The sequence below is a fragment of the Moschus berezovskii genome, chromosome 25 (assembly GCF_049115385.1).
Source record: "Moschus berezovskii isolate FMDL1 chromosome 25, NW_MosBer_1.0, whole genome shotgun sequence".
NCBI lineage: Eukaryota > Metazoa > Chordata > Mammalia > Artiodactyla > Moschidae > Moschus > Moschus berezovskii.
Genome location: NC_142484.1, coordinates 7,889,342 through 7,917,294, shown reverse-complemented (window position 1 = coordinate 7,917,294; position 27,953 = coordinate 7,889,342). Strand labels below are relative to the sequence as shown.

The 27,953-nt window shown below is 49.1% G+C and overlaps 3 protein-coding genes across 4 annotated transcripts in view; 1 reads left to right on the top strand and 2 right to left on the bottom strand.

The window, feature by feature from the left end:
- The first annotated feature begins 2,085 nt into the window (after positions 1 to 2,085).
- PPP2R5B (protein phosphatase 2 regulatory subunit B'beta) lies at positions 2,086 to 10,973 on the top strand. Of its 2 annotated transcripts, none has more exons than XM_055415592.2 (14): positions 2,086 to 2,477; positions 2,914 to 3,387; positions 4,170 to 4,366; positions 4,961 to 5,062; positions 5,222 to 5,314; positions 5,441 to 5,571; positions 6,730 to 6,789; positions 6,893 to 7,001; positions 7,548 to 7,601; positions 7,935 to 7,985; positions 8,109 to 8,228; positions 9,065 to 9,192; positions 9,459 to 9,560; positions 10,192 to 10,973. In XM_055415592.2, the coding sequence occupies exons 2-14, from the start codon at positions 3,189 to 3,191 to the stop codon at positions 10,334 to 10,336; spliced, it is 1,491 nt and encodes a 496-aa protein (XP_055271567.1). In that variant the 5' UTR covers positions 2,086 to 2,477; positions 2,914 to 3,188; the 3' UTR covers positions 10,337 to 10,973. The 2 variants fall into 2 exon arrangements, with proteins under 2 accessions (XP_055271567.1, XP_055271568.1); XM_055415593.2 differs by having other exon boundaries at positions 2,089 to 2,477; positions 3,302 to 3,387.
- A 55-nt stretch (positions 10,974 to 11,028) lies between these two features.
- On the bottom strand, positions 11,029 to 12,392 carry GPHA2 (glycoprotein hormone subunit alpha 2). The gene is made up of 4 exons (XM_088832262.1): positions 12,138 to 12,392; positions 11,732 to 11,834; positions 11,386 to 11,570; positions 11,029 to 11,274 (listed from the first exon to the last, which is right to left on the bottom strand). The coding sequence occupies exons 1-4, from the start codon at positions 12,318 to 12,320 to the stop codon at positions 11,173 to 11,175; spliced, it is 573 nt and encodes a 190-aa protein (XP_088688388.1). The 5' UTR covers positions 12,321 to 12,392; the 3' UTR covers positions 11,029 to 11,172.
- Positions 12,393 to 14,270: 1,878 nt separating this feature from the next.
- The window catches only part of MAJIN (membrane anchored junction protein), a 44,565-nt gene continuing 30,882 nt past the window's right edge, over positions 14,271 to 27,953 (bottom strand). Inside the window, exons 3-11 of the mRNA XM_055414878.2 lie at positions 26,816 to 26,861; positions 24,062 to 24,137; positions 23,760 to 23,885; positions 22,867 to 22,898; positions 22,476 to 22,567; positions 21,235 to 21,298; positions 17,525 to 17,597; positions 15,018 to 15,135; positions 14,271 to 14,465 (exon numbers count right to left, since the gene is read on the bottom strand). Of these exons, the coding sequence (XP_055270853.1) occupies positions 14,420 to 14,465; positions 15,018 to 15,135; positions 17,525 to 17,597; positions 21,235 to 21,298; positions 22,476 to 22,567; positions 22,867 to 22,898; positions 23,760 to 23,885; positions 24,062 to 24,137; positions 26,816 to 26,861 (673 nt within the window). The 3' untranslated portion in view covers positions 14,271 to 14,419. The remainder of the gene's footprint in view (positions 14,466 to 15,017; positions 15,136 to 17,524; positions 17,598 to 21,234; positions 21,299 to 22,475; positions 22,568 to 22,866; positions 22,899 to 23,759; positions 23,886 to 24,061; positions 24,138 to 26,815; positions 26,862 to 27,953) is intronic.

Genomic DNA, 27,953 nt, shown 5'->3' with positions numbered 1-27,953 from the left:
CGTGGTTACATTGTTGTACAACTAATCTCCTGAACCTTTCTTCTTGCAAAACTGATTTTCTATACTCAGTTAAACAGCAACACCAAAATGAGTGAATTTTGTGGTGTGTTAATGATATCTCAGTAAAAATGATTTAAAAAATAGTTTTCAGGCTTCCCTGGTGGCTCAGTGCTACAGAAACTCCTTGCCAATGCAGGAGACATCAGTTCAATCCCTGATTCAGGAAGATTCCACATGCCTTGGAGCAACTAAGCCCTGTGCACTGCAACTATTGAGCCTGTGCTCTGGAGCCTGGGAGCCACAACTGCGGAGCCCATGTGCTGCAACTCCTGAAGCCCTTGCTCCAGAGCCCGTGCCCCGCAACAAGAGAAGCCACCACAATAAGAAGCCCTTGCACTGAAACTAGTAACAGAGAGTAGTCCCTGCTTGTGACAACTAAAGAAAAGCCTACACAGCCACAAAGACCCAGGACAACCGAAAATAAATAAATATTAACAAATTATTGAAAAAGTGTTTTTCAACTCTCCAACCGCTATGTAACACTGTGTGTGTGTTTTGAAATGCAGTTCACAGGCTCTTTCTTGCAGGAAATCGTATGTGTGTCTTCTACTCTTCAGTGCCCCAGTCCTCAACCTGAGGGTTGCACAAGGCACCAACCTTCCATGGCCACTCTGGCCTGGAGACCCTCAGAGTCCGGAGCACTGGGCCCGTGGCCTGGGGGCTCGTGTGCTCCTGACTTAGGCTGGGAGGTGGGAGCCTGGGCCGCGGTCCCGGACTTTGATGGCAGGATGTGTAACCTTGGGGAAAGCACTTCTCCTCTCTGCTCCTCAGGGTCCTCACCTGGTTGTAGAAGGCTTGGTGGGCCTCCCCTCCCCCAGCTTTTTCTGTGGGGGTGTTGGAGAAGCTTCATCTCCTGAGCCTGGGAGGTGGGCAAGGAGGAGAGTATGGGCTTCCATTTGACAGATGAGGTCACAAGGGCCAGACGGACAAGGCCTACCGAGCAAAGGGTTCTGTTCTGGATCTCAGCCAGTCTAAACTGTGGCCTTTGCTTTTCATTGCTCCGGTAGGTGGGCGCCCTTTGGGCACCCAGGCTCCCTCTGCAGCAGGCAAGGTGGCTGGGTGGTTCCAAGGCAGCAGAGTGGCCAACAAGGCCTAGGGCAGGGTGAGGAAGACTGAAAGGACCCCAGCACCTCCCTGACTTCATCGCCAGGTTCCATTGCCCACTCCTGGTGCTCTAAGGAACAGTTGTTCATTTGGGCGAAACTTCTGGGTGGAGATTTCACAGTATAGGGTAGGGGATGGAGTCCAGGGGAATGAAGTGTGTTGGGGTCCAGGGTGCTAGCAAAGGGGCCCAGGACTACAAACTGGGAACTTTTGGCAGGAATGCCAAACTCCTGGAATTCCACCTTTGCCTTGGAGTCCCTGCAGCAGGGTTTTGAACAAGAGACTCCAAGAGCACATCTTCGGTCCCAGAGAGGCTGGGAGTTCCATTCAGAGAGGCTAGCTTGCTGGGGTGGTGTGGCAGCACCAGGGAGCACTTCCAGCTCTGATGCTTTGCCACTCCTAGGCTGGCCCTTTAAACCCAGACCATGATGTCACCTTAGACAGCAAGGGAGGGGAGGGGGACTGCAGGCTGAGGAAGGACTTCATTTCCCAGCAGCCTTGGGGGTACCACACCCCTCCCCTCAGGCACTGGCCCACTGCAGACTATTAACCAGTCCAGTGCCATTTTCTACTGGGGTTTTAGTGTCCAGCCATTCTGGAGCGAGCGTGGCATTCCCTTGTGGGTGCAATGCCTGGGGCACAGATGGAGCAGGGCAAATCTTTGGGTGTGACAGAAGATTGGGCCTCTTTGCTGCCAGCGTCCTGGCATCGCCCCCAGCTTCCTGGTGCCGACTCCTGAGTCTTCTCTCTCCCTATGCGCTCTCCCTTCCAGAGCCCAGCAGCCCAGCCCGAGCTGGACCCCTTCCCACTCTGCTTCAGTCTTGTCCCCTGGTGCCCTCAGGGATTACCCCTTCGGTCAGGCAGCCGCTTTAATTGGTGCAGGGACTACATCTCCCAGCTGCCCCCGCGGGAACTTCCTGACGCAGCCCCCCTCCCCCGCCCCCCAAACCCGCGGGGATGTGCGGGCCGACTGGGGGAGGTGACTTGATGTCATCGTGAGAAGCTGGGCGGCGGGTGCCGGTGCGCACAGAGCCGGGGCTCCCGCGGTGCTGCGCGGGTAGGGTCCCCAGACTTGAGGAGAGGTCTGCGCGCTGCCCCGGCCAGCCCGGAGCCCGCCGGGCGCCCGCGCCCCGACTCGGGGCTGAGTTGGGGGCATGCTCCGGCCCCCCCGGAGCCGGAGAGAGAACCCAGGAGCGCCGCCGCCCAGCGCCAGCGCCCCGAACCGAACCGCTGCGAAGGAGCCCTGAGTAGCTGCTCCCTTCCCCAAAGGGAGCCCCTGGAGGGCCCGTGACCTAAGTCTGGGCGTCTGAGAAGTGAGTGTCCCCCCATTGGGAGGCAGATGAGATTTGGGGGTGAGGAAGGAGAAACTGAGGTTGGGGAGGGCGCCGGGTTGTAGGAGGGGTTGGCATGGGGATAGGGCCCCCATTCTTGGAAGAGTCCCTGGTGACCCTGATTAGCGGAGCAGGAATGGGGTCCCCATTCCGTTAGGGGCCAGGGATGAGGGCCAAGGTCCCCATTCTAGATAGGGTCTGGCTTGGGGGAGAGGCCCTATTTTGAGGGGGTTGTTTTGGAGCCTGGGGCCTTTATGTGTGGGAGAAGGGAGGCACCTGCACCTCGTTTAGGGTCTGGGCCAGGGTCGGAGGGCAGGAAGACAGGCTATCAGTGGCAGCCCCACAGGCTGTCCTGAAAGAACTGACAGGCTCTCTGTCTTTCTTGCCGACCTCTCTGCCCTGACTTCTTTTTCAAAAGAGCCAGGCTGGGAACCCTAGCTGGACTCTTCGGACCCTCAGGAAGGACCTGAAACCTGAGCCATCCTCCTCTCTACCGTGCTTGCCCCCCAGGACTGGGCAGTTGCCAAAGGTCCTGGGGGGGGGCCCAGGACTGTGGTTGTGCCCACCCCACCCCCCCTACTTCCCGCAGCGCACAGGATGGGCCCAAGTTAGTCAACCCAGCCTCACTCAGCACCCTGCAGCCCCAGAGGGAACCTCAGGGGCTCTGAAGGCTTGACCTACCGCCTAGCCGCCATGGAGACGAAGCTGCCCCCAGCGAGTACCCCCACTAGCCCCTCTTCCCCGGGGCTGTCCCCTGTGCCCCCACCCGACAAGGTGGACGGCTTCTCCCGCCGTTCCCTCCGCAGGGCCCGGCCCCGGCGGTCCCACAGCTCCTCTCAGTTCCGCTATCAGAGCAACCAGCAAGAACTCACTCCACTGCCCCTGCTCAAAGGTGAGCCCGGCTGCTGGCCGCAAGGGGACCTGAGTCCTGGAGTGGGCCAGCGAGCCTTGGGGGTGGGGGAGTGAGAAGCAGCTGGCAGCTGTGATCCGACGGAGTCTGGATGGCCCTTCCGAGCAAGGGGCTCCACCACCTGAGCTGACCCCCACCCCCCAGCCCTCTCGCCCTCTGTGCTGACGCATGGCCTGACTGGCCTGTCGTCCTTGGAGGTGGGGCATCTGGAGGTGGCGCCACCCTGGGGGGCAGACCAGGGCTAAGGGTGGGGCTTACAGCCTGGGTTCCAGGAAGCCACTAGCAGCCTGGCTGCTGCCAGGGTCCTGGAGCAGGTGCTCAGCATGGCTCCCTGCAATCACGGTGTTGTCCCCCCACCTCTGGGTACAGGGCCCCACTAGCTGAGGCAGAAGGCACCCGAGAGATTCCTAGTCCTGGCTCTTCTCCCCACTGCTGGCTCTTCAAACAGAGTGCTACCTAGGAGAGGGAGGCCGTGGCTGTTTGGGGCACCTGTGGAAGGCCCAGGCACCCAGGGTCTGTAGCCATGCTTTCCAATCAGGCCGTCGTGTTCTCTGGGCCTCAGTTAGGATGAAGAGATGAAGCTCCTTTACCTCGCAAGAATGGAGGATGGGACAGAAGCGGTTTCCTTTCGGCAAGGAGTGGGAGATGGCCCAGAAGCATGGGGCATGGGGGCAGAGGAGCCTGCCCTAGGGAGTAGGAAGGCCTGCCCCTGCCCAGAGCTACAGCAGCTGGGGCCCAGGCTCAGACCCCTCCTCCCTCCCCAGATGTGCCAGCCTCTGAGCTGCATGAGCTGCTGAGCCGGAAGCTGGCCCAGTGTGGGGTGATGTTTGACTTCTTGGACTGTGTGGCTGACCTGAAGGGGAAGGAGGTGAAGCGGGCGGCGCTCAATGAGCTGGTGGAATGCGTGGGGAGCACCCGGGGGGTCCTCATTGAGCCTGTCTACCCAGACATCATCCGCATGGTGAGCACCTGGCACAGGGCTTGGTGCGCGTGGGAACCCTGCTGCCTGCCCGCAGAGCTCCCGGGCAGAGAATAAACCCATACTCTCTGGCTTGGCCTTAGGGTCCATGTCTTCCCGCCTGACCGGTCTCCCAGCCCCACTCCTGCCCAGCAGCCTGCCAGTGTAGGTCCCTCAGTGCCTCCTGGGCTTGTCCCACCCCGCCCTTTTGCTTATTCTCTCCTGAGGCCTGGTGTGCATTCCACACGTTCCTTGTGCCATGGCCTAGCTCATCTGTTGCCTCTTCCATGAAGCCTCTCTCAGTACTCAAACTAGAAATCTCCCTTTTGCTGCTTAGAAGGTCCGTAGACCTTACCATTTTCCATCTTGTCTTCCCTGCTGGACTTCACTTGATAGAGGGTGGGGATGTGTCTCATCTGCCCCTCAGTCCCCAACCCCAAGCCCAGGTCTTCCATGAACTAGATGTTCAGGCAGTGATTGCAAAGGAGGGAACTGCTTGCTGAGGCAGGTGCTGAGGCCCGTTAGACTTTGGATGAGGGATGTCCTAGCTTCTGCCTCAGAACCTTCTTTAAGGAAGAATCCTGACCTGCCCCTCAGATCTCAGTGAATATCTTTCGGACGCTGCCGCCCAGTGAGAACCCTGAATTTGACCCTGAAGAGGATGAGCCCAACCTTGAGCCTTCATGGCCACATCTTCAGGTAGGAGGGCTGGGGAAGACAGGGATATAAGTTTCAGAAGAGACCCGAGGAGGGGATAGAGGGTCTCCTGAGATCCTGGACTGCGGGCTGCGGGCCACAGGGCAGGATGAAGGGGGAAGCTGTTCCTGAACTCACCGTGTCGTCTGTCCCCTCCTTCAGCTGGTATATGAGTTTTTCCTGCGTTTCTTGGAGAGCCCAGACTTCCAGCCCTCTGTGGCCAAGAGATATGTGGATCAAAAGTTTGTCTTGATGGTGAAGTGGGGAACCCAGGCCGGGTGGTGTCATGGGGTGGGGGCAGGCTCTCTGTGGGGGCGTGGGCATAGAACGGAAGTAGCCTGGCTTGGCCTCTTTCCTAACCCCTGATCCTGGCTCCCACAGCTCCTGGAGCTGTTTGATAGCGAAGACCCCCGGGAGCGTGAGTACCTCAAGACCATCTTACACCGGGTCTACGGCAAGTTCCTGGGGCTCCGGGCTTACATCCGCAAACAGTGCAGCCATATCTTCCTCCGGTGGGTGCCTGCTGCCTGCCCTGCTGAAACCTGGGGAGGGAGCGGGGAGAGCTGTGGGAAGAAGAAGACAGAGGCAAAGGCTTCTGGGCTAGGGGACCTAGAACTATGGTTTTTGAGTTTATTCTTGGCAGCATGTACTGCTGCCAGTAGTACTGCTTATACAAATCCTGTGAGATCAACAGAGAAAGGGTATTCATTTGCATTTAACAGATGAGAAAATAGAGGCTAAGAGATGAAATGGTTTGCAGGGACTAGGTCAGTTCAGGGGGCCTGGGATCTAAATCTTTGATCTTTGTCATACCAGGCCATAGAACCCAAAGAAAGGGATTATTTCTGTAAATATGTATTGAGCACCAATGCCTACTTGGCATCAGGGGCCCATATGGCCTTGTAGTTGAGACTGGCTCTTGAGCTCGATGGCCTGTGTTTGAGTTTGGTTCAACTATTTGGGTGAACTTGGGCAAAGTATTTAAGCTCTTTCCTAGCTTCCTCGTCTCTAGAATGGGAATGATAACTATACTAACACAGAGACAGCTGTCAAGATGAAATGAGGCAATGCCTTTGCTCACTATAACTCCTGGACCAAGGCTAGAACTCTGAACCCTTAACTCTTATTGTTACTAGCTACGAAATAGGTGAGGAAAGATCCCTGTCCTCCAGGAGCTCAGTGTATTGGATCTCTTGCTTATTAACTTTAGGGCAAGTTTGATTGAGCTGCTGAGCCCTGATTTCCTCATCTGTGTAATGGATCTAATAAGCTCTACCTCTTGGGATGGTTTTGAGAAATACGTAGCACAGAATAGACGCTCTGTCATTCTTTCGGTTGATTGGCATGAAGAGTGAAGGACTCAGGCTGAATGCCTGTGGATTGCCTGGGGACCAGGTAGTGAGAGTTAGGGTCTGGCAGATGATGCTTCACAGAAGAGAGGCCTGAGCTGGGATCCAGAGTGGCAGTGGTGGCTGGGCTGAGAGGGTGATAAAGAAGTGGGTGTGGATCTCAGTGGGCCTGGTTTGGTGTTTGGGGAAGAGAGCACAGCCTCTTGGGAGAGAGCTGGGTTAATGTGCAGGGCAGGGGTGGGTAGGCAGGGTGGCTGAGAGGAGGGTTGGGCCTGCTCCGATTGCCTTGAACTCTCGTGCATCCTTCTCTTCCTCTCAAAGGTTCATCTATGAATTCGAGCACTTCAATGGCGTTGCTGAGCTGCTGGAGATCCTAGGAAGGTGACTCTCTCTGGGCCTCAGCTGGAGCATCTGGAGGATTCTGGGAGGAGGGACGGAGGCCCAGTCATCCCAGCCCTCTTCGTCTCTTCTGTCCCCTCCTCAGCATCATCAACGGCTTTGCACTGCCCCTGAAGACCGAGCACAAGCAGTTCCTGGTTCGAGTCCTGATTCCCCTGCACTCTGTCAAGTCGCTGTCTGTCTTTCATGCCCAGGTAAGGCCCAGGCCTGGCCCTGCCATGGTGGAGAGGTCCTGAGAGTCAGGGCAGCCACCCAGACTGGCAGGGTCAGCCTGACATTCTGACTCCAGGCACTCGAAACCATGAACTCATGGGATCCTCTCTCACTTTTTTCTTGACTAATTCTCTTCTATCTACCTTAGCGAATCCCCACGATCCTTTCAGGCCGATCTTAGACATCAGCTCTCTGAAGGCTTCCCAGCCCCCTCCCTCTTAACCTGCTCTGGGCAGGATTAAGCTCTCCTCTTTCTATATTCCTGTAGATCATGATACAGGTTGTGGTTATGGAACCTTTTATAAAATTTGTAAGGATTGGTTTGCTGAGTATTTCCCCTGTAGGGTCATTATTGTGTCCCTACACATCAAACACGGTGCCTGGTATGTCCTAGGTGGTCAGTGAATGCTTGGTGAATGAGCGAAGAGTAAGTGAACAAATATCTGGGATCCTGTCCTGGTCCCCTCCTGACCCCTGTCGTCTTTCTCTGCCTACCCCTCCACCACCCTACCCCCGATCCCTTGCAGCTGGCATACTGTGTGGTGCAGTTCCTGGAGAAGGACGCAACCCTGACGGAACATGTGAGTACCTCTGGTGTGTGTGCTAAATCGCTTCAGTCATGTCCGACTCTTTGTGGCCCTATAGGCTGCAGCCCGCCAGGCTCCTCTGTCTTTGGGATTCTCCAGGCAAGAATACTGGATTGGGTTGTCGTGCCCTCCTCCAAGGGATCTTCCCAACGCAGGGATTGAATCCACGTCTTGTGCGTCTCCTGCATTGCAGGTGGATTCTTTACCACTGAGCCACCAGGGAAGCTCTCGAGTACCTCTGGTGGGGGAGGCAACCTGGTGTCCTGGCAGGCCACCCTGGGGGCCAACCCTGGCAGGCCTGACTCCTGTCTGTCTCAACTCCCACAGGTGATCCGGGGACTGCTCAAATACTGGCCAAAAACCTGTACCCAGAAAGAGGTATGAAGAAGGGCTCTGGTGTCCACTGTAGGGAGGCTGGGAAGGCTTGGCTTCCGGAAGGCAGTCAGCTGTATGTCAGGGGAGATGGGAACCGTCGCCCCTGTGTCCCTGCTCCTACCCCAGGTGATGTTTCTGGGGGAGATGGAGGAGATTCTGGATGTTATCGAGCCCTCGCAGTTTGTGAAGATCCAGGAGCCCCTCTTCAAGCAGGTGGCCCGCTGTGTGTCCAGCCCCCACTTCCAGGTACAGATGGGGACAGGTGGGGTGAGAGCCAGGGTATGGACCGGAAGGTTGGCAGGTTGACCTCACACAGCTTCCTCTGCCCTCAGTTTCTCCTCTGGACCTTCCTGGGTCTGATAATGTGGAGATGCTGGACTCAGGGTTAGGAGACCTCCCAGTGGCTGAGGAGATTCGAGCAAATCACTTCACCACTCTGAGTTGGATTAAGCTTCCTTATCTGTAGAATGGGCCAACTGGGTGGGGAGGAGAACTGAAGAGATAGTAGCATAAACACATCTGATAAACGGAAATGGATGTTTACCAAATGTCCATGAATGGGGAGGATGGTTGTCATCACTTTCCCCCTTTCTTAGTGGCCTTAAGTTTCATTAGCCTCACAGAGACCAGCAAGGCTTCCCGACTCCATCCAGACTGGATGTAACCAGTGTTCTCCCACATGTGTATGCAGACTTTCATTTTTATAAGCCGTAACCTGGTGGTTGTCAATTTTTCCTCACAATGACTCTGGCACTTCAGTTTACTAAATACCTCATATAATTCTTATGACAGCCGTATGGAGGGAGCTATTATTAGCCCCAATTTACAGATTTGAAAACTGAGGCTGAGGGGTAAATTGCCTTTCCCAGTCATGTGGCCAGTGTGTAGTGGAGCCAGGACTCACCTTTGAGTCGGGACTCCAGATCCAGTGTTCTTTGCGCCTCACCATGTTGGTGTGATGAACCCTGGAGATGGGGTGTAAGGAGCACAGCGTGCCCTGGGGTTGGGGCTGGGTCTGATTCCAGGACGGGCGCCTGCAGGGAAGCCACTGAGGCGCTTACTCTGCCATCTTGCTGCCCCAGGTTGCAGAGCGGGCTCTGTATTTCTGGAACAATGAGTATATCCTGAGCCTCATTGAGGACAATTGCCACACTGTGCTGCCTGCTGTGTTTGGGACCCTCTACCAAGTCTCCAAGGAGCACTGGAATCAGTGAGTGCCCAGGCTTTGACCTGACCCACAGAGGCGGGGGCAGGGCCAGCCAGTCCAGAACTGGGGTTGCTCCTAGCTGGAGAGGATCAGGAAAGGCATCTGAAGGTGGTGGAGGGGTGGCGAAAGGGGAAGGAGAAGGGTAGTGCTTGTGGTGTTCAGGGCTGGAGGCTGTGTTTGGGACACAGAGATAGGCAGAATGCTGGAGTGGGAGGTGGGACCCAACTGAAATTGCTCTCATCTCTCACCTCATCCTTGTCCCTGCCAAGAACCATTGTGTCTCTGATCTACAATGTGCTCAAGACCTTCATGGAGATGAATGGGAAGCTGTTTGATGAGCTGACAGCCTCCTACAAGCTGGAAAAGCAGCAGTGAGTGCTGAGAGGGAGTGGGCATGGAGGGAGAGGGGAGAAAAGCAGGAAAAGGACCAGCTCTAAGGGTTGGAGGGAACCTAAAAGGACAACCCATATCCCATCTGGTCAGATGTTTAAAGTCTCTCCCTGTGGTCTTGTCACATGCTGGGCCATCTGTGCCCAGCTTTCCACTGCATCCTCCAATTATCCTCCCAAGTACTTCCTCCTAGTATGGAGATTACTGGTGGCTCAGTGGTAAAGAATCTGCCTGCCAATGCAGGAGATGCAGGTTTGATCCCTGGGTTGGATAGATCCCCTGAAGAAGGAAATAGCTACCCACTCTGGTATCCTTGCCTGGAAAATCCCATGGATAGGGAAGCCTGGTGGGCTATAGCCCATGGGGTCGCAAAAGAGTTGGATATGACTTAGCAACTAAACAACAACATAACAACAGCTCTTCAGGCGGGGCCTCTCAGGGCCAGGCTGATCCATCTACTCCATGACCATGGGCTGGGACGTGTCTCTCCTCAGTGTTTTCTCCCCAAGTGGAAGATTCCCATTGAGTCTCTTTGCAGGTGGGGTGGTGGTGAGGGAGTTAGATTGCAGTTGGAGCTCCAGGAAGGGGAACTGCCTCTCCCTCTCTCCCCAGGGAGCAGCAGAAGGCCCGGGAACGTCAGGAGCTGTGGCAAGGCCTGGAGGAGCTACGGCTACGCCGGTTACAGGGGACCCAGGGGGCCAAAGAGGCCCCGCTCCAGCGGCTTACACCCCAGGTCACTGGTGGAGGTCAGAGCTAAAGATCCCCAGAAGGGGAGGAGCTAAACCCAGAGCTATCAGTCCCTCCACCCTCCCTCCTGCCCAGGGGCGCAGAGAGATACACACCTACTCCTGGCCTTGCCAGTGGGGGCTCGGAGGGCTCCCTGCCTGGCCCAGCATAGGCAGTTTCCTCTTGGGGGAGAGGAGGAGAGATGGTGGTCCTGGCAACAGAACTGTCAGGCCCTCCTGGTAGGACTGGACCAGGGTGCGCTTGATCAGGAAGTGGCCATCGGGGACTGCCCTGCCCCACAAAGCTGGGCTCCAGACTGCAGGCAGGCTCCCACCCCCCGCTCCCAGCCTGGGGCAAGGGGTATGCAGCCCCTCGCCTGCCCCACCTTGTGCCACCGCGAGGTCCTTCCTCACCCCACCGTGGGATCCATGGTCTATTTATTCTCCCCCAGCTCCCCTGCAACACAGACATTATCCTGGGCCTGGGGCACCCTCCTCCCCTCCCCTCCCCAGCCCTGTACATCCTTGTCCCCTTTTTATTTATTGGGCAGGGGGAGGGGTAAGGGCACAGGCAGAAGAGTCCCTGTGTCCTGGGACAAGGGGGATGGTCACAGTAACCGTGGTCTGTTCCCCTTTCCATGGCTGGGGGTAGATTTAATAAAGAGAGAAACTCAGGATCTGCTTGCTTTATTTAGGGGTAGGGACACGGGGGAAGGGCTGGTTCGGAAGCCAGGCAGAGGTGGGGAGGAGGCAGAAAGCCCCCTCTTAGAGGGTTGGACCTGTTATCCCTACTGAGGTTCAGGATATACAGGATATACTCCAGCTCTAAACCCTGTGACCAAGGGGAGGGGAACGGGGGAAGGATGGGCTAGTAGCGCGAGAGGCGACACATGTCACACTGGCAGGCCCTGGCCGTGAAGATCTCCAGCTCCTCCTTCCGGTTCCCCCCGCAGTGCAGCTGCACCTTCTCCTGTAGGAGAGGCGGGTGTCTGTTCCAGGGTCCTTTCTCAGGCCATCTTAGATCCCTGCCCCCTGTGTCTCCGCAACCCCAAAGAGCCACTGCTGAGCTCAGCCCCCTCACCTTCCTCAGGCCGCTGATGGTACAGCACTGAGACACGGAGGTGATGTTATGTCGATAACCACTGGCCACCAGCACGGAGTACCGGGAAGGGAAGGCGCTGGACTCGCAGTGGCCCACACAGGCCTGTGCCACATGGGAGCCCTGGCAGGTGCCTTGGTGGTCACTTCGCACCGTCACGTTGAAGGCTAGAAGGAGACGGGAGTGGTAAATGGTGCCTTGGCAAAGGCTTGCCCGGCGCCTGCTCCCTGAGCCTCACTGGGTCCCTCAAGGGTGCTGCCTGCCCCGCCTTGGTCCGATCCATCAGCTCTTTGCTTCCACCCAGCTCTCTGCTCCTAGAGTCACTTACGGTGCAAGTGGCAGCCTGGGATGGCGGCCTGTCGACTCCGGCCTTCAGTGACCACCAGGAGCAGCAGGCAGAGGAGCAGGGTTTGAGGGGACGCCATGGGCACCTGAAACACAAAGGGTGGACAGATGTTTCTAGGTGGGTGTGCAGGTGTGGGGAGGAGTTCTTTGAATGCTGCCTCTGGGTGACTGAGCCAGGACTGGGCTGGCCTGTCTGACTGGGGTGAGGCAAGCCTTGAGGGGCTGTCTCTCCTTGTGTGTGCCTTTGGGTGCATGTGTCTCTGCATGTATGTGTGTACCCGTCCTCTCTGGACAGGTCTGAGTGTGAGCAGCTGTCCCAGTGTGACTCGCATGTCAGCCCACTGCAGTGATTCTCCCCGGGAATCTCCTCCACCATCTGGAGCACAAACCTCTGCCTCCCTCCACCTGCCCCATCTGGGCCTGCAGGACCCATAGCTACAGCCCTGAGGCCCTCCCGGGGCTCTTGCTGCCTCAGTGAGCTCACCGCTTCTGAATGGATTGTTGAATGGCTCCTCTTGCCTCCTGCTGGTCTCCAGACCTTGCTGGCTCTCCGAGTTTTTATTCACCATCATCCTGGAGCCACGCCTTCTTGGAGATCAGCTTTCAGGCCTGCCTCTCTTCTGCCCGAAGCCTCACAGCGAAACCACCTGGGAGATCCTGCTCTTCTCTGAGGTGTGGTCCTCAGAGGGTGGTTTCTGCTTTCCAGCTGTCCTACAGCTGCCTGTGGCCCAGGGCTGGGGAAGTGAGGTGTAGAGAGAAGGGGGCAGAGGGGGCAGTGTGTGTGCTTGGGGAGAGAGGGCTCTGGACCGGGCTGAGTTGTGGCCACCTGGGTTCTCTTCTTTGCTGTGTTGCCTCGGGCAGGACACTTCTGTTTCAGGCTTTGCCAGCCCAACCTTAAAGTTGGTGGTCACAACTCAGCCCTGCCCATCTCTCTTACCCACTGCAAAGGTCCAGGTGGAGAGGAGATTCTTACGGACAAGGGAGGTGATAGTGTCTCACTGATGATATCAGTGGGGACATCCTGAGAGGTGCTTCATGGCAGAGCCAGAGGAGAGTGGGGCGGGGGGTTCTAAGTTCGTTTCAGAGCTTCACTTTCACTGTCAAGTGGATGACTTCTCATTCTGGGGGTCAGCTGCAGGGTGGGGCTCCCCCTAGTTCCTGGAATAACAGGGACCTGACACTTGGAAGAGCCTGAAGCCATCAACCCCAGCAGATCCAATCATTTTGTCCAGCCCTGGCTCCGGTTTTGCAGGTGGAGGCAACTAAGGTTCAGAGAAGGAAATTTACTGAAGGTCACACAGCTAGTTCATGGCAAGGCTGATTTGGAACCCAAATCTGCTGTTCATGCATGGTGCTAAATTATACCTGGGGCGAGATTGTGTCAAGTTAGAAAAAGACCCTCATCAGCGAGAGCCACAGGGGCTGGGGAAGGGGAGAAATCAGAAGGAAGCCAGGGCTAACTCTGGCCCCGCACACCCCAGGGCTGTAGTCTCACTGACCTGCTCAGAGAAGCAGAGCCAACCACACAGACAGCCAGAGCTGGAAGGCACTTGAGAGCTCATCAAATCCTACCCTTTCATTTTCCAGATGAGAAAATAAGAACCAGAAAGGAAAGTGACTTTGCCAAGTGTTCATTGTAAGCTTGGAAGTCAGAATGGCACTACTCAGATCTCCAGACTCTGGAGCTGAGCCTCTGGACAGCTTTGTAAAGCAGGCTGTGTTTGGGACAGGAGGGGAAAGGCTGTAAACACAACTTGTCCCTAGTTCTCCAGTCCTCACGCATAGTGACTTCCCCTTCAGCCCTTCTCCCCTCAGGTCCCAGGCCCTTCAGTAGCCCACCTCATCTGTCCTGCCCACCTAAGGGAAAGGTATCTGAACAAGGGGTCTCCAAGAGACCCCTTTAGCAGTCCAGCCCTAACTTTTCCATTCACCATGAGAAACTTCCAGTATGACAGATAATCAGCTCTGTTCAAAGAGTAGGAATGACAAGGGCTCATTACCTTACAAAGTGGCCTATTCTAATACTGGTCATCTCTACAGTTAAAAAATGCCTCTAACCTACACTGACTTCAAGTTAATCCAGTAACTTGGTCTGCATTACTGTCAAAAGCCAAAGGAGTAGCTAAATGAGAAGAATTTATCTATGAAGAGATTGTATTTTGGGGCCAAATGGGGTGAACTGACAAGACATGATTTCTGGAGGGGCAGCAGGGCTCAGGAAATGGAGTCTTGCAAGACCCCATTCCCTAATAACCCGGCCAGGAGAGTTGAAGATTTGAGGTCAGGTACAGATCCCACCTACCCAAAGTGTTCTGTCAACAACTGTATCCCTATATCTTGAGAAAATAGTTTGCTCTCTCTCTACCCCCGCTAAAATTCAGTCATTAAGTCTTCATAAATAATTTATTGTCATTAGAAATCAAGGTGCTAGAGATGAAAGATCCAACTGGCCCATTGGGCAGTAAAATTCTCAGACTAGAGCATTTTAGAAACTTACATTCTTAGTGATTTAAATTGGGGGAGGACACTCCTTTGTAAAGAGGCAAATGACAGGACAAACCCACAAGAGGACTCAGGGAGTCTGAGGCTTTCATTCTCTATGACCGGAACATCATAAGCAGAGAGTGGAGTGGGAAGAGTCACTGCTCTTCCTCGGCTGCATTTAGGAGGCTCATTGGCTGCTCTTTCTGAAGAAATACCTAAATGGGAAGAGAGAGCTGCAGAAGGAGAGCAGAGCAGGTTGAGACTCCAGAGGTCCAGTTCCCGTCTCCCAGGTCCCATTAGGGCTCTATTATTAGCTAGGGCATTTCTGCTCTGAGACCACTGATTGGAAATTCAAGTCTGAAACAGCATTTGAAAAGGTACCTAAGTTAAATTATACTCTGGAAGTATAAATAAAGAACAATAGCAATGCGATGGCTGAGCTCTAGATAGGTGAAGGGATTTGTTTTGTACTCTGCAAAAAGAACTCTTGAAGACAGAGCCTAAGTTCAAAGAGAAGAATGGGACTATTTTAGTAATGAAATCAACTGAATAACCCAAATACAATGAGAATAGTTGTTGTCCAAGTAACATTTAGGATATCAGATTCAATGCTGGGCACATCAGGGTGGGGTAGGTTAGTTAGGACCCTAAAGCTCTATTTCATTTCCATAATTTGTTCTGCACAAAATAGAGATTATAAGGGTAATCTGCTTTCTTTTCTAGTCTACTTCCCCTGAGAGATTCAATCGGGCTAAGTTTAATGGCAGGAGAGAAGTCTGTCTTACGTCAGAAACCCAAAGAAGCCACTGGTTCCCAGCTCTGCAGGTCCCTCAGCTGGAGGTGGATTGTGTTGCTGTGACGGTGGGATAGTCTTCCCTACCAGGCTGTCCTCCCATTTAGAATCTGCAAGGGAAACACTCAGGCAGGGAAAGGGCTACTTACATGTGAGCAGGAGAAGGCAGAACACCGAGCATGAGCCAAGGGCAGCCTCAAACCAGGATGAGTGAAGCCAGGTGCATTGTTTGCTCTGATCTTCTCAATTTCATCCCAGCTCAGTTCAGTTCAGTTCAGTCGCTCAGTCGTGTCTGACTCTTTGTGACCCTATGAATCACAGCACGCCAGGCCTCCCTGTCCATCACCAACTCCCAGAGTTCACTCAAACTCATGTCCATCGAGTCGGTGATGCCATCCAGCCATCTCATTCTCTGTTGTCCCCGTCTCCTCCTGCCCCCAATCCCTCCCAGCATCAGAGTCTTTTCCAGTGAGTCAACTCGTTGCATGAGGTGGCCAAAGTATTGCAGTTTCAGCTTTAGCACCAGTCCCTCCAATGAACACCCAGGCCTGATCTCCTTTAGAATGGACTGATTGGACCTCCTTGCAGTCCAAGGGACTCGCAAGAGTCTTCTCCAACACCACAGTTCAAAAGCATCAATTCTTCAGTGATCAGCTTTCTTCCCACTCCAACTCTCACATCCATACATGACCACAGGAAAAACCATCGCCTTGACTACACGGACCTTTGTTGGCAAATTAATGTCTCTGCTTTTTAATATGCTATCTAGGTTGGTCATAACTTTCCTTCCAAGGAGTAAGCGTCTTTTAATTTCATGGCTGCAATCAGCAGCCGCAGTGATTTTGGAGCCCCAAAAAATAAAGTCTGACACCGTTTCCACTGTTTCCCCATCTATTTCCCATGAAGTGATGGGACCAGATGCCGTGATCTTAGTTTTCTGAATGTTGAGCTTCAAGCCAACCTTTTCACTCTCCTCTTTCACTTTCATCAAGAGGCTTTTGAGTTCCTCTTCACTTTCTGCCATAAGGGTGGTGTCATCTGCATATCTGAGGTTATTGATATTTCTTCCGGCAATCTTGATTCCAGCTTGTGCTTCTTCCAGCCCAGCGTTCCTCATGATGTACTCTGCATATAAGTTAAATAAGCAGGGTGACAATATACAGCCTTGACGTACTCCTTTTCCTATTTGGAACCAGTCCGTTGCTCCATGTCCAGTTCTAACTGTAGCTTCCTGACCTGCATACAGGTTTCTCAAGAGGCAGGTCAGGTGGTCTGGTATTCCCATCTGTTTCAGAATGTTCCACAGTTTATTGTGATCCACACAGTCAAAGGCTTTGGCATAGTCAATGAAGCAGAGATAGATGTTTTTCTGGAACTCTCTTGCTTTCTCCTTGATCCAGCGGATGTTGACAATTTGATCTCTGGTGCCTCTGCCTTTTCTAAAACCTGCTTGAACATCTGGAAGTTCACGGTTCACATATTGCTGAAGCCTGGCTTGGAGAATTTTGAGCATGACTTTACTAGCGTGTGAGATGAGTGCAATTGTGCGGTAGTTTGAGCATTCTTTGGCATTGCCTTTCTTTGGGATTGGAATGAAGGCTTACCTTTTCCAGTCCTGTGGCTACTGCTGAGTTTTCCAAATTTGCTGGCATATTGAGTGCAGCACTTTCACAGCATCATCTTTCAGGATTTGAAATAGCTCAATTGGAATTCCATCACCTCCACTAGCTTTGTTCGTAGTGATGCTCTCTAAGGCCCACTTGACTTCACATTCCAAGATGTCTGGCTCCAGGTGAGTTATCATGCCATCGTGATTATCTTGGTCGTGAAGATCTTTTTTGTACAGTTCAGTAAGAGGCTATTCTGACCTTGGAGTATTTTCAAAGTCAGGTTGAGATTTTTACATTGCTCAAATCCTAGACACCTACCATGGCTGGTGTGTCTACACATGGACTGACAACTTGTTGGAGAACTCACTTTGCTCATGTGCCTGCATCTGTGATAACTGCATCCATACTGAATCCTCATGCTGAGTGAAAGATCAGCAAGCAGAAAGGGCGACATCTTGACATGCATTTCCAGCCCCTGTCAAGCACCATCTGCACCTTTGATATTAACACTAATGCCCCAAAGAGAAGAGGAGGAGAGACAGTTTCCCAGAGATTGTCCTCTGGGATAGAAAAGCAAAGCATATCCCTCCCAACTTTTCTGTAAAACTTACATGGAATGTTCTGAAACTGTGGGAGCATTAATTTTGCTATCAGAAGCACAAGAAGAACGTGCATTGCCTCTTTCACTCCATTTGGGAACTGCAGGGGCTTCTATTACCCAAGAGCACGCCCCTGGACTGAATGGCCAACAAGCACCTCCACGGGAGCAAGGCACATCACCCACTGAGTGTGCCCAAACTCAGAGCTCTGTGCTGCTTTGCTCATCAGGGGACTAAAGAGGACAGGATGCTTATTACAGGAGAACAAATATGAATTTCCCAGAACATACCCTGGTCCTGGACATCAGTGACATCAAATGCTGGGGTCTTCTGGCATTCTTGCTGGGTTTTTCTTTCTCTTTTCTGATGAAAAGACCAAGAAAAGTCTTAAACTTTACTCTTTTCCAGTTTGGGGGTCTGAATGCTATTTGCTGGTGAAGAGATTTCACATCAGTGCTAGGGTCTGGCTTCTGACTGCCCAGGCAGGTTCTATTTTTCCCTCTATAGGACTGTCCTTTTCCCATATCAGCTTTCCAAACACTGTCCTAAAATCATAATGTTTAACAGACAAGAACAAACCAAGCTGGGTGTACCTTACCATTCCATGTTTCTGAGTGCCAGCTATTGCCAAGGACAGAATTTCAAGGTTTTAGAAATCAGGAGGACCTTTATTTTACCTTGGAGAAAAGTATAATCTATGTGGTAAAACTGACATATAAACTAAGTACTATAAGTCAGTGTGATAAGACTACCCTATCAGTCTATATAGAGTGCTGTGGTTGCTGAGGAGGATGTAAAGAGAGTGGGTAGTGGTTAGACAAGGAAGACTTCACAGGGGAAGTGTTATTTAAGTGGGGCCTCGAAGGACAGCATCAAGGAGTGAAAGAGAGCAGGGCATTCCAGACAACGACATGATGCACAAGGGCACATTGCCATTAACATGTAAATACGATCAGCGTGGCTAGAGCCGGCAGAAACGTGGCTGTGGCATAGGCAGCCAGCACACTGCAACACAATCTTATCATTTCTCCCTCTGCCACTGCCCTACAGACCTTCCTTTGTACTTTGAAGGGGACACTCTATAGCCTGGTTCCGGGCCTATAATATTCTCTGAGATACCTTAATAGTCAGAAACACGGTTTATATATTTCTTTTTGGGAATCACTGCCAACTGGTCACTTCCCTCATTGAGGCAAAATCTGAGGCTTGACTACCCAGCAGTGCTGGGGAGTCCCTTGAGCCATTTTGCCAGTGAAGAATTCTGTAGCAAGGGGCTGCCGACTGTCAGGGTGTATCAAGGGGGCAGAGGCACAGCAATGCCAGGAAAGGGAGGACAGGTCCTCCATGCTAAGCATGAGCTGATATTGCTGGTAAGCTTTTCCACAAACCCTTAAATCCCAGACCCCATGGGCAGCCACCTAAGTCATACTCCTATAAAAGTGAAAAGAACTCTTGGGCAGAAGGAGACTACCTCTCACTTCTTCTATATAGGGTGGAAGGGAATTTAGAGGCCCTAGATATGATTTCTAGCTTGAGGGAATGATTGTCACGAACTTAAGGAAACTACTGTTTGCAATTTAAATCCTGCTGCATTGGCCCTAAGGAAAGCATCTACTAAGGTTGGAAGTGGGGACCAGAAGCGCAAAGGCTCTGGGGCAGAGGTATAGCCTATCTCTGAACCAGTGCAAATTTCTGTGGTAAGAGAGCCTTTGTGCTCTCCTGAAATCTTTACAGAGGTTTCCTCAGGCAAATATTGTAAGAGAGGAAAAACATTATAGCCTGAAATAAAACTGAGGGTACCATCCAGGACATCCAGCTACACATAATACCCTGAAAACCTGATGCAAAGCTGTCCCCTGTACGTACAGGGTTACTTCTGCTTGGAAGTGCAGGTCAAGCAAGCAGAGGAGGAAAAGAAAGCTACGTGCATGGCAGTCTGTTTCCCTTCTGGACCATTCATCTGCTCTCTTCCATTTTTTATCCGGTTAAAGTCTGGATTTCTAGATCTGGGAGCTGAAATAACTAAAGGAATGAGTCTGCCCTTCTCATCCATTTTCCCTAAACACCTCTGATGAAACAGAGGCCTCATTCAGGTATGTGTTGCATTCTTCTAAGCTTTCCCTGCACAGGCTCCCTTTGTGTACAGATGTGCACAATCCATACTGACTGTGTTTCTACACCTTAACTTCCCCCAAAGGAGAGCGAAGATATTAAGCACTGGACCAAAGGAGCAAGTTTGATTCTTCCAGCTCTTAGTGACTTGCACTAAGAGTCACCGTGATCAGGTTAATTTAGGAGATGTCTGCTCTCTGGGAACAGGGTCTACAGTAGAGACCATTTGGGCTTTGAGTCAAAATCAATAAACATATTCCTTTTCTTTTTTTCTCAGAGTTTTTTCTAACCCAGTATCAGGTTGACAAGGTAATTATGTTGAGTTAAGAAACCGTGGGTTCTTGAGGGAGATGATGCGTCAGGCTAAGAGTAGGAAGGTACAAAGGGTAGAGAGGGAGGGAAGTGCTCCTTTAATAGTAATTATCCTGGTTGTATAGAGTGTCTTTGTTCTCCAGAGCTTCATGTCCTCTTCTCGTACTTTCTAAATTATTCTTCTTCCCTCTTGAAAGGATGAGAGTATAGAGGGAAACCATCTGCTAAAATCACTCCATGGGCCAGTTGGCCATGGGTATAACATGGCTCTGTACCCTGCCCCTGCCCACAGAGGCAGAGGTCTTTATCTTTAAGGGTTCACTCTACTCCAACTAAACGGTAAACTCCTGGGAAAAAAACCAGATTTTATATGTTTGTGTGCACCCAAGCACCTAACGCAATGCCTGGCAAACAGGGGACAGAATTGTTTAGAAATGAAAATCACTTCAGTTTTCTGCTTAAAAATATTTTAGGGAATTCCTGTGATCTTGAAGGTGGCTTTAAGACCGTTTAGGATGCAACCTGTGCTGACCACTCCAGTAGGTCAGCACTGTGCTCTAAGCACCAGGTGAGGTGGTGTCCAGTCACCAAAAGCACTGTGCTCTTATACTCTCTCCACTTGGCCTAAGTGCCTGGCACTACCCTGAGCTACTCTGGGAACTCTCTCTCACATCCACTTGGTCTCAGTGAGGTTCTCCTTTGTGGTCCCTTTGTCCCCTGGGCTTCCTTTACTCCTATTCATAGCACATTTATCATAAATTGTCTGCCCAGCTTTACACTTTCAGCACTTTTAGGGGAAAGTGTGCTTGCTATTACTTTGGCACACAGTAGATACTCAATAAATGTTTGCTGAACGAATGAATATGTAAATGTTTACTCAATAACTGATCATGTTTTGGATCCTGGGAAGGTGAGGGAAGTGAGCTAGGAAATAAAGGTCAGAGCTGCTTTGGAGCTATGATAGAGAAGTAAGAAAAGTCACAAATAACAACTATTTCAAGGAAAAGGGGCATTATTTTAGGGACTATTATGGAAAAGAAGCCCTAAATTGGAGAAGTAGCAGATGTATGAATATCTAAATGGAGACCAGACCTCACAAAATGAATCAAGTATTATTGAGGCCGACCCATCACTGCTCTAAATGAAGTTTTCTTTTACCAGTATCTTATGCTGATACAAACCTATTTTGTCTGTAAAAATTAGATGTTCCCAGACTCAGACTCCAGTGCAGATGAAGGCAAAAAGCTTTCGAAAAAAAAATTCTACACTGGATCTCACCTCAACTCAACAGACCTATTTTCTTTTTCAACTGCAGAGTATAAAAAAAGCAGCTCTTTAAGCTAAGAGAAGGCTTTTTAACAAAAGGATTCATCGATGTGTATATTATGCAACTACATTTAGGGCAGGCTGTGGCAAGGGTGGATGGCTGAAAGTTGTTCTGCAGACAGGGAAACCTGAAAATGAGTGCACTGAATTCAGTTTGTACTTAGGACCAAGATGTGCTGGTAATAGCAATCCTGACTCGCAACCAAACAGAAATAGCCAAGAGTCTTGAAGTCTCCATTTTGGTGCATACCCTCCTGGTTTTCACAGGGGGCTTCTTTTTGCTGAGCCCTTGACTGGAAGTCCCCATCTTGGCCCTAAAGTGGGAGAAAAAAGCCCAAGAAACATTACTGGTAGCGGCAACATCATCACATTCAAGCAAAAGTGTCCCAGATGAATATTTCAGCAGGTTGGCTATTTTTATGCCACTCCTGGCCTACAGAATAAATTGTGTGGCCAAATTCTCTTTGGGTGCTGCTTTAATTCACAGCAGAATCACATTTTGAGACATTTGGGGATCTAGGGGTTGAGAAAGGAAAATTGTGAATGACAGCAGGATTTTGAAATACTTGGTTGGGTATCAAAACACAGAAAAAGGGAAGATATGAGGCCCCTTCTCTGTGAAAAATTCAGTCAAACAGAACCAAGCAAAACTTCATACCTCCAAGCACCCTCACATCCCACCTGTCTGGGAAGGGAATCTCCCACCTCTTCACTGACATGTGCATTTGGACAGTGTAGGGGTCAGCTCCTTCATGGTCTACCCTCACAGCCCCATATGCCCTCACTGCCTTTGTATGTCTTGGTGCCCACACAATACCAGGAAAAGAACAGTTGCTTTCTGTGAACCTGAGCTGAAAGCACTTCGGGTTGGGGAGCAAACCACACCTTGGATTATTCCAGCATCTCTCTGTGGGTGCTAATATGAACAATTCAATTGTCTTACTGACTCATTCTGTCCCTGACAGAGAATCAAAAGAAGAAATAAGTAGCCCCTACAATAGTAACTTCAATATGTTAAGAGATGTGCTCAACACTCCCCGTAATTTGCAGCACCTCTGCCAGTAATTGAGGCATACCCTCTTACAAACATCTATGTTTCGGCCTGTACTCCCTCTTAAGGTAGAGTTCCAAAAGCTGCACAGGCTCTGCATGCAGCAGACACAACTACCCACACCTGCCGGAAAAGTGAGAGCAGGCACAAAAATATACTGCTCACTGCATAAAATAAAATTATATTGTATTAGTCCTAAACACTGGAACACCAGGGAATTCCCTCAGTCCTCACTGAGGATAATGAACAGAAGAACTCTACTTTGCTGAGGAAGTAGATTTGCAAATTACATTGCAAATACCAACTTGCTTCCTTCCCTTAGTCTACCCACCCAAACAAGCAGCTATGAATGAAGCCCTGAGACAGAGAGTGACTCGCCCCAACAGAGGGCAAGGCCTAACTAGAATGCAGGGTTTAGTGCCTCACCCAACACCACTGACCTGTCCAGCCCTGGCCTGGCCGGGGAGCTAGGCACTTCTCTGCGTTTTCGTTTCTTCAGCACGGCTTCTGCTGCTTTCCCTTCTTCCAGGACCTTCAGAGAGGAACCAGATTCCTGAGACTCTTCCTGTTCCATAGTTGCTCACATGAGGGCACAGTGAAGAGAACTGCCCATCTATAAATTGCCAAAGGCAGCTTTTAACAACAGTTTTGTAAGTAAGGATAGACAAAGTCTCAGAAATCTAGCCAAGAAGATAAAAAATTCCCGAGTATACAATCCTTATTGGACCTGAGCAACAACCAAGGGGTAAAAAAGAAGAGTCAAGAGCAAAACATGAGATAATAAGAGGCAATAAAGGCAATTTTCATTTCATAAAGAAAAGGAAAACTTACCAACCCAAGAGGACTGCTGTTCATTGATTTTCCTACAATAGGAAATTTGAATATCATAATGAAGCAAGGCTGTTTCTTCATTGACTTCTTAGAACTGATCCTAGATAAAACTTTGGTGTGTGCCCTTTTCCCTTTCACCTGGTATTACTTTTCGTAGAAATACTGTGTCTCCAAACTTTTTTCCTCCCTTATTTTATTGTCATCTACAAGTCATGTGGAGATGACTTGGTAAGAGATGACTTGGAGATGACTTGACTCCACTGTGTCATCTAAAAAGTCTGACACAGATAATATTATAACAATAAGTCACTTAAAAGGGAATGATCCCTACTATGAAAAGAAAAAAGGTAGAACTTATGGCATCAGTGACAAATGAATTGAGGTATTTTGAGATAATGCCTTTGTACTTTTTTTTTCCAAATCAAACTGGTAGATGTCTCTTTGTCCCTCTATTTGTAAAAATAACAATGGCCCCCAGAGATTAAAAATTGAGAGATATCTTTAAGATATTACTAAGGTGAAAGTCATTAAATACTCTAAAATGGAAGGAATCATTTATATCATAGGTTATTTTTCATTGAGTAATGAAATGAGTCACATTGTACTTTCCATTTCCCAGTACACATTTAATATTTTCAATAACTCACTGACTACTATTAGTTTTCACCATTTCACAAAGGAGGCATACAAAGATTGAGTAATTTATCTAAGGTCACATACTCTTAAGTGGCAAATCCACCAAGATTTGAACCAGGAGGACAAGCCCCTGACTTCTGCAGTGTCAGTGTGGGGGCTCAGTCTGGCTATTTCACCACATTCAGCACTGCTAACCTGTGGATGGTCAACCGCCCCCTTTTCCTTCCCTCCACCTACACTTTCATCATTCTACTTACCTGGTGACAGATTTTCATGAAACCATTTCATCTCCACGTACAGAGTGAAAACAAATGGATAAGGGACCAAGACAGCTTCCCCATGTTTGAACTTCAGATGGGACACTCTTTCCCATTTGCTTTTATCTGGGAAATGTGCTAAGGAGTGAGGATGTAGCCAGTATGAATCTCTGAGTACTATTTTAGAGAAAAGACTCCATCTCCTTTCCTTGACCCACCCTCCAAACTGCATGGGTTTGCTGCTTCCACTTGAATTTACAGCATGAATTGTAGTTCATTTCCAGCCAGGAAAGAAAGGATACAGGGAAATACAATAAAGTGTTCCGTAGCAAATGGCTGCAAATTATCCAGGTTTCCTAAGACGGCACGAATAGAATCCTGGGGAAAAAAAAGTGAAATAACTTTAGTACTAATTTCAGCCAATCTATCAACTTATCTCTATCACTGCCCTTCACATACCCTATACTCTTTTAGAGTCCAACTACTTGCTGTTCCCTGAATATACCTTCCACTTCTCTGCTCTGGCCTGAAATACCCTTTTAGTCCATCATCATATGACTGAATTCTACTTATCCTTTTACAGCACAATTCAAAAGCCATCTCCTCCACAAAATTTTCCCTGATTTCCCAAGTTGAATTAACTATAGGTCTCAAATTTCATAGTAGTTAGCCTTGGGCCTTTACTATATTCCATGCATCTTTTTTCCCCCTTCTGTTCCTCCAGGCTTATGAAATCTTAATTCCCTGACCAGAGATTGAACTCTGGCCCGGCAGTAAAAGTGCTGAGTCCTAACTACTGGATTGCCAGAGAATTCCCTCCATGTATATATTTTTATTTTCTTTACTAAGAAATCTTCTTGAAGTAGAATATATACCTGATTTATCTTAGCATCCCTTCTCTACCATAGTGGACGAAGCGTAACAGGTCCTCAACAAATAGATACTGGATTTGTTGCTCAGTTCTGTTGGACTCTTTATGACCCTATGGACTGTAGCCCACCAGGCTCCTTTGTCCATCAAATTCTCCAGGCAAGAATACTGGAGTGGGTAGCCATTCCCTTCTCCAGGGGATCTTCTCAAGCCAGGGATTGAACCCCATTACAGGTGGATTCTTTACCACCTGAGCCACCAGGAAAGCCCCAATGAATAATATTGGTATTTATTTATATGTACTTATTTTGCTTTTGCTCATGTCAAACCTTTTCTTCTACTGTCTTTAAATCTTAATTATTTAGTCTCTAAACCTATGCTTATTAGTACGTGGGCAAAGAGTCTGACATGACCGAGCACTCACTACTACTCAAGAAGCCCTTAAGACAAAAGACTTCTATTGTCCTCATTTTACCGGCGAAGAGACTCAGACAGAGAGAGTCACGGTGACTTATGGAAGGCTACACAGTTAGTAATGATGGAGTTAAGACATGAACCCAGGCACTGGGGCTCCAGAGCTTACACTCCTAACCATTAGACTAAACTGCTTATCAATATATGTTTTCTAATTGAATGACCAAGGATAACTTCTGCTTCAAAACTAATGAGAGTGAAAAAATAAAAAGAACATATAAAAATCACTTCAAAAAGTTTTAGGGAATCCCCTGGTGGTCCAGTGACTAAGACTCCACACTCCCATTGCAGGAGGCCTGGTTTTGATCCCTGGTCAGGGAACTAGATTCTGCATGCTGCAACGAAGAGTTTGCATGCTGCAACAAAGACTGAAGATCCTGCAACTAAGACCCGGTGCAGCCAAATAAATTAATAAATGTTTAAAAAAACAACATTTGCATGTGATTATAAATGTTTATAAGTGTTCTCTAGCTACCATTAGATGAACTATTGTGCAGCAAGAACTGCATACGTCTATTTCTAATCCTCACTACAATCCTGAAAATTGATATTATTTATCAATCTTACTGACAGGTAAGGAAACAGTCTCAGATAAGGAAGACAAATTTCCCAAAAATCGTACTGTGAAGGCAGAACTAGAGTTCAAATCCAGGTTTCATTGGTTCTAAAGACTATGTTTGCAATACTTTACTGCCTTGAGCTTTTCTCTGCCCATATTAAGTGAAGCAAAGTGAAATAAATTTTGCTCTATTCACAATTAAAATGAGCAGAAAACTGTCACGATCCTATGTTAAAATAATTGTTATTTATAATGATGCCTCTGAGGTCCTCAAAGATCCTAATGTATTTTTCAACACATAGCTAAAGAGTACCTTTAAGGCTTTGACTCAACTTTTTGGTTTCACAGTTTTGCATTTGTGTACGTAATTATTTTCAAATTCTTTGAAATGTGGCAGCATATGTCTTTATAAATCACAACAGTCATAGATCACTCAGTCATGAAGTTAGAAAAGAATACACTAGTTTAAAACTCTCATATTATGAATGAGGCAAATAAGACCCAGAGAGATAAGTGACTTGCTAAGGTTCACACATTTCTTAGTGACTCAGCCAGGACTAGAAACCAGGGCCAGGCCCCGGAACTCTAATTACTTGTCTAATGCATTCACCAGTTTACAAATTTGTCCACCTTCTTTGTCTTCTTGTGGGAGAATCTAAAGCCATTAGAGTTGGGTAGGAAAGGAATGAAAATGAAGTGGAAATATAGCAGATGCAAATGTTTCCAATTAAAATGAAGACACAGCAGCCTTGTCTGTGTATTTACAGTTGAATTTCCTGAACGTCAAGTACCAGGCAGTGGTTGGGATGGTGAGGTTTCCCAGAGCCCTGGAAGGCAGCAGTCCTCCGGATGCTTTCTCTATGCCAGCCGCCACAAAAGATAGCTGCCCATGACTGGGAACTCTAGTGGAAACAAAATCACTCTTAGCCTCAAAGGTGCTGACACTTCAACTAGGAAAATTGAGAAAAAGTATAGGCTTTAATTTCCCTGGAAAAACAGTAACCTTTCTCTGCAGAGGAAATGTGGCAGGGAGAAGTCAAGTAATCAAGCGGAGATTGTGACTCAGTTTGTAGGAAACAACTAAAATCTAAATAGGGATGCGTCCTCAGCTTAAAAAACAACATTCCCAGAAGTTGTCTGCTTCTTTCCATACCTCCAGCTCCTGGACGATGACTTCCTTGTTTTCTACCTCTTCCCCTCTAGAAGATAAGCAGACAAGAAGTAAGCAAGCCAAGAAGAAAAACTCTGGAAACAACAGACTCTAGTAAAAATGACATTTCCAATGAGCTAAGGGAACGTAACTAAATAACAATTGTGTGTGCTGACCCAGTGCTCAAGCGAAGAAGAGGTCACTAGGTGGTGTAGATTGAAAACTGGTACAGACTGTAACAAAATATCTTCTCCATTACCCTGCCAAGACCTGACATTTCCACTGTTAAAGTTAATAATTGATTAGACCAGTAGTACAAGGGTAATCGGCGGACCTCCAGGGGTCCTCAAGACCCTTTCAAGGAGTCTCCAAGGGCAAAACTAGTTTCATAATAATACTACGATATTACTTGCCTTTTTCACTATGTTGACATTTGTATCATAGTGCAAAATCTGTGGTGGTGAAAATGCTGGTGTCTTAGCACAGATCTAGTCAGTTGCACTAAATTGTACTAGCAATTGTAGCCATCTTTGCCACCACACAGGAAAAAAAAATTCAATTCCACTTAATATGTTAGAGGAAGAAGTAAAGCCTTAATAATTCTATAAATCTCACCCCCCGAATAATGGATTTTTAATATATTCTGTGATAAAACAGGAAGTATGGATAAAGCGTTTCTGCAGCATACCAGAAGATGATGGTTCTCTTGAGAAGTGCCTGCACGACTGTTTAAGTTCCAAACTGAACCACTTGCTTTTTCATAGTTTACTTGACTGGTCAGCTGACAGATAAATGATGGTGCTTATTCAGACTTGGGAATGTGACAGACTTTTTCTCAAAAGTGAACAGTGAGCTTATCAATAAAACTGACAGTATTTGTTGTTAAGGATAAATTTTTGGATTTCAAGCAAAATTTCGAATTTTGGAAAACTTTTATCCACCACTGTGGGGTTGACAACTTCCAAATACTTGGATATTTTTCAGATAAGATTGGTAGTGATATTAGCAAATATGTTTTTTGATACTGTAAAATGAAGTGTTTTGACATTTGAACAATGTGCAAGTGAAACAATATTTTCCAAGCAACCACAGAATCACTTCAGGTTACAAAATCATTCTAGGTAAAAGATCAGCTTTCAAA

Excerpts from the sequence above, each read along its gene's own strand:
- PPP2R5B (XM_055415592.2), top strand. The coding sequence starts at position 3,189 with ATGGAGACGAAGCTGCCCCCAGCGAGTACCCCCACTAGCCCCTCTTCC. Across the intron at positions 4,367-4,960 it reads ACCCAGACATCATCCGCATG|ATCTCAGTGAATATCTTTCG; the intron begins GTGAGCACCTGG and ends CCTGCCCCTCAG. Across the intron at positions 5,063-5,221 it reads CTTCATGGCCACATCTTCAG|CTGGTATATGAGTTTTTCCT; the intron begins GTAGGAGGGCTG and ends CCCCTCCTTCAG.
- GPHA2 (XM_088832262.1), bottom strand. The coding sequence starts at position 12,320 with ATGATGGTGAATAAAAACTCGGAGAGCCAGCAAGGTCTGGAGACCAGC. Across the intron at positions 11,835-12,137 it reads GCAGGTGGAGGGAGGCAGAG|GTGCCCATGGCGTCCCCTCA; the intron begins GTTTGTGCTCCA and ends TTTGTGTTTCAG. Across the intron at positions 11,571-11,731 it reads CCCAGGCTGCCACTTGCACC|CCTTCAACGTGACGGTGCGA; the intron begins GTAAGTGACTCT and ends GTCTCCTTCTAG.